Consider the following 2,275-nt stretch of genomic DNA (forward strand, 5'->3'; position numbering starts at 1 on the left):
TAAGATTAGCTATAACAGAAACAAGTTGAACGATTCGATTAAACATATTTTATAACATGTCAATTTTGTTGTATTAAATAATAAAATGTTATTTTATTGATAGCTTCTGTAACTATTTTTAAATACATTAATTATTTATATAATTTGAAATAAACTTCTTATACGTATTTTTGGTTGATTTCGTTGATAAATTTAGATATTCTGTGTTGATTCCGTACGTTGTAATCACAGCGATCCTAAACACTTAAAGAGTAAAGACATTAGACAAGTGATCAAGTTTTGTGAATAAATTTTAAAAGTCGATTAAAAAAAAACTTTTATTATGTGTAACATAAACGTTAAGGAACAAAATGTGTTACAGAATAAAGAAATTAAACTACAACAAGAAAAGAAACACCAAGAACTTATCGGAGTAGGCCCCATTTTTGATAATTAGGTGACGGCGACAGCAACGGCGACGGTGGTTGAACGGCAGCTCTTTTCTTTTGTTGTTTCAAGTCGTTATAAAAATTCTTAATGAATTCCTCCGCGGCCTTATCCACCTGAAGAGTGTCCTCCTCCGTGTTATTCACCGGAAAAGGCGAGTCTGTCACCCGTAGCTGCCGTACATTCTGACTTCCTCCAAACCCCAGTAGCGTCAACGGCGATTTTTCTGGCTCTACCATCGTCGCCGCTTCGTAATTATTTAAAATATCGAACACCCTTTTGACATTATCAACGGTTAAGTCATAATCCTTATGTGACCTCCGGTATAACGCACCATGGTGGTGGTTGCTGGCGAAGTAATGGTGGCGGTTGTTTTTACGTTTAGAGTGAAAAAGAGGGGTGTCACTGCAACTGAATTCGTATTCACGGGGAGAGATGAAGGTGGCACGGATGTTGTTGGGGCGGCAGGTGAGGGCGGAGGAGAGTGTTTGGTGTTCAAGAAGGAGGTTTCCGATAGCCTTTCCGGCGATCTTGGTGGATCTTTTTAGCATCATGTGGAATTCAAGCCATGGTATGTTTTTTGATAAGCCTCTTTTCACCATGTAGAGAATTGCTCTTATTATGCTCCAGAGCTTCTTGGCCATCAGCGGCGCCGTTTGTTCGATCTCCATAGTTGTGGGAGAGAGAGAAGGAAGGGTAGAGAGAGAGATATAGAAGGGGTGTATATATAAGTCATATTAAACGAAAAGAAACAGAAAATAACTATTAATTTAACGAAATATGAATTATAAATGTTAACATTATTATGGACAAAATTAATACATTGATCCTATAAATAATAAAATTAGGGACGTTTTTGTCATTGATAGTGAAATTAAATATTTAGATTTAGATAAAAATCTAAAATTATGTATTATTTGAAGTTGTGCTAATCGTTTAATTAGTTAGATAAAATTGCAAAATGGTTCTTGTGGTATGCATTTTTTTAGGATTTCAGTTCAAACCTCGATTTTTTTGGATTCATGGTTCTTTTGGCCTAGTTTGTACGTGGAATTGGTCCCCCAACTTAACTTCCGTTAAATTGTTGCTGTTAACTCCCTCATGCGCCTCCCACATGAGTGTATATTTGTCTTTTCATTTCTAAGGGACCATTTTTGCATCTTAAAAAAATATATCCCCTTTTTAAAAAAAAATAATACCTATTTATTTATTTTAATAATTAAAAAATAAAAGAGCTCTCTCTCTCTCTCTCTCTCTCTCTCTCTCTCTCTCTCTCTCTCTCTCTCTCTCTCTCTTCCCTTTTATTCTTCCCAAACACCATTGTTGAAGAAGCATCACCCAAAATCCCCTGTCGAACATCAAACAAACAAACAGACCCTTGGATGGTTGTTTCCGGCGAGATCAAAAGGAGCTACAACCCTCTCGACGATTAAAATCGATGTTCAACACCTCCGCAACCCTCCTACAGTCGAAAAAGCACTACCCCAAACACCCCACCTCAATCGTTGTTGCTGCAGCTGCTCTTATTCCTTTCCGAATCGTTGCTATCAATGATGAGAAAGAAACCTTGATGAGGCTCACCGGGGAGCAGCCTCGCCACCTCCTTCGTTTGTTCATTGCATCTTTCCCCCTTCGCACCTTTCCTCACCGAAGTTGCTGTCGCAACTTACTTGTTTCCCTCGGATCTTCCTTCCATCCTTCCCGCATTCGCAGATCAATGCTTAAGCAACCCTTGCTGTTTCCGATCTTATTCTTCCTTCATTGGTCCGATTGAGCACATGTGACACTCCCTTTGATCGGCGACTGCAACTGCCTCCCTCCTATGTGTGTTTTGATGCCGAATTGGGAA

General features: G+C 38.6%; 1 protein-coding gene across 1 annotated transcript; it reads right to left on the minus strand.

The window, feature by feature from the left end:
- Nucleotides 1-404: 404 nt before the first annotated feature.
- LOC111888060 (uncharacterized) lies at nucleotides 405-1,097 on the minus strand. The gene has a single exon (XM_023884168.3). It carries the CDS (start codon nucleotides 1,095-1,097, stop codon nucleotides 405-407), a length of 693 nt encoding a protein of 230 aa, XP_023739936.1.
- Nucleotides 1,098-2,275: the final 1,178 nt, after the last annotated feature.

This window comes from Lactuca sativa, chromosome 5 (genome assembly GCF_002870075.4).
Source record: "Lactuca sativa cultivar Salinas chromosome 5, Lsat_Salinas_v11, whole genome shotgun sequence".
NCBI classification, from domain to species: Eukaryota; Viridiplantae; Streptophyta; class Magnoliopsida; order Asterales; family Asteraceae; genus Lactuca; species Lactuca sativa.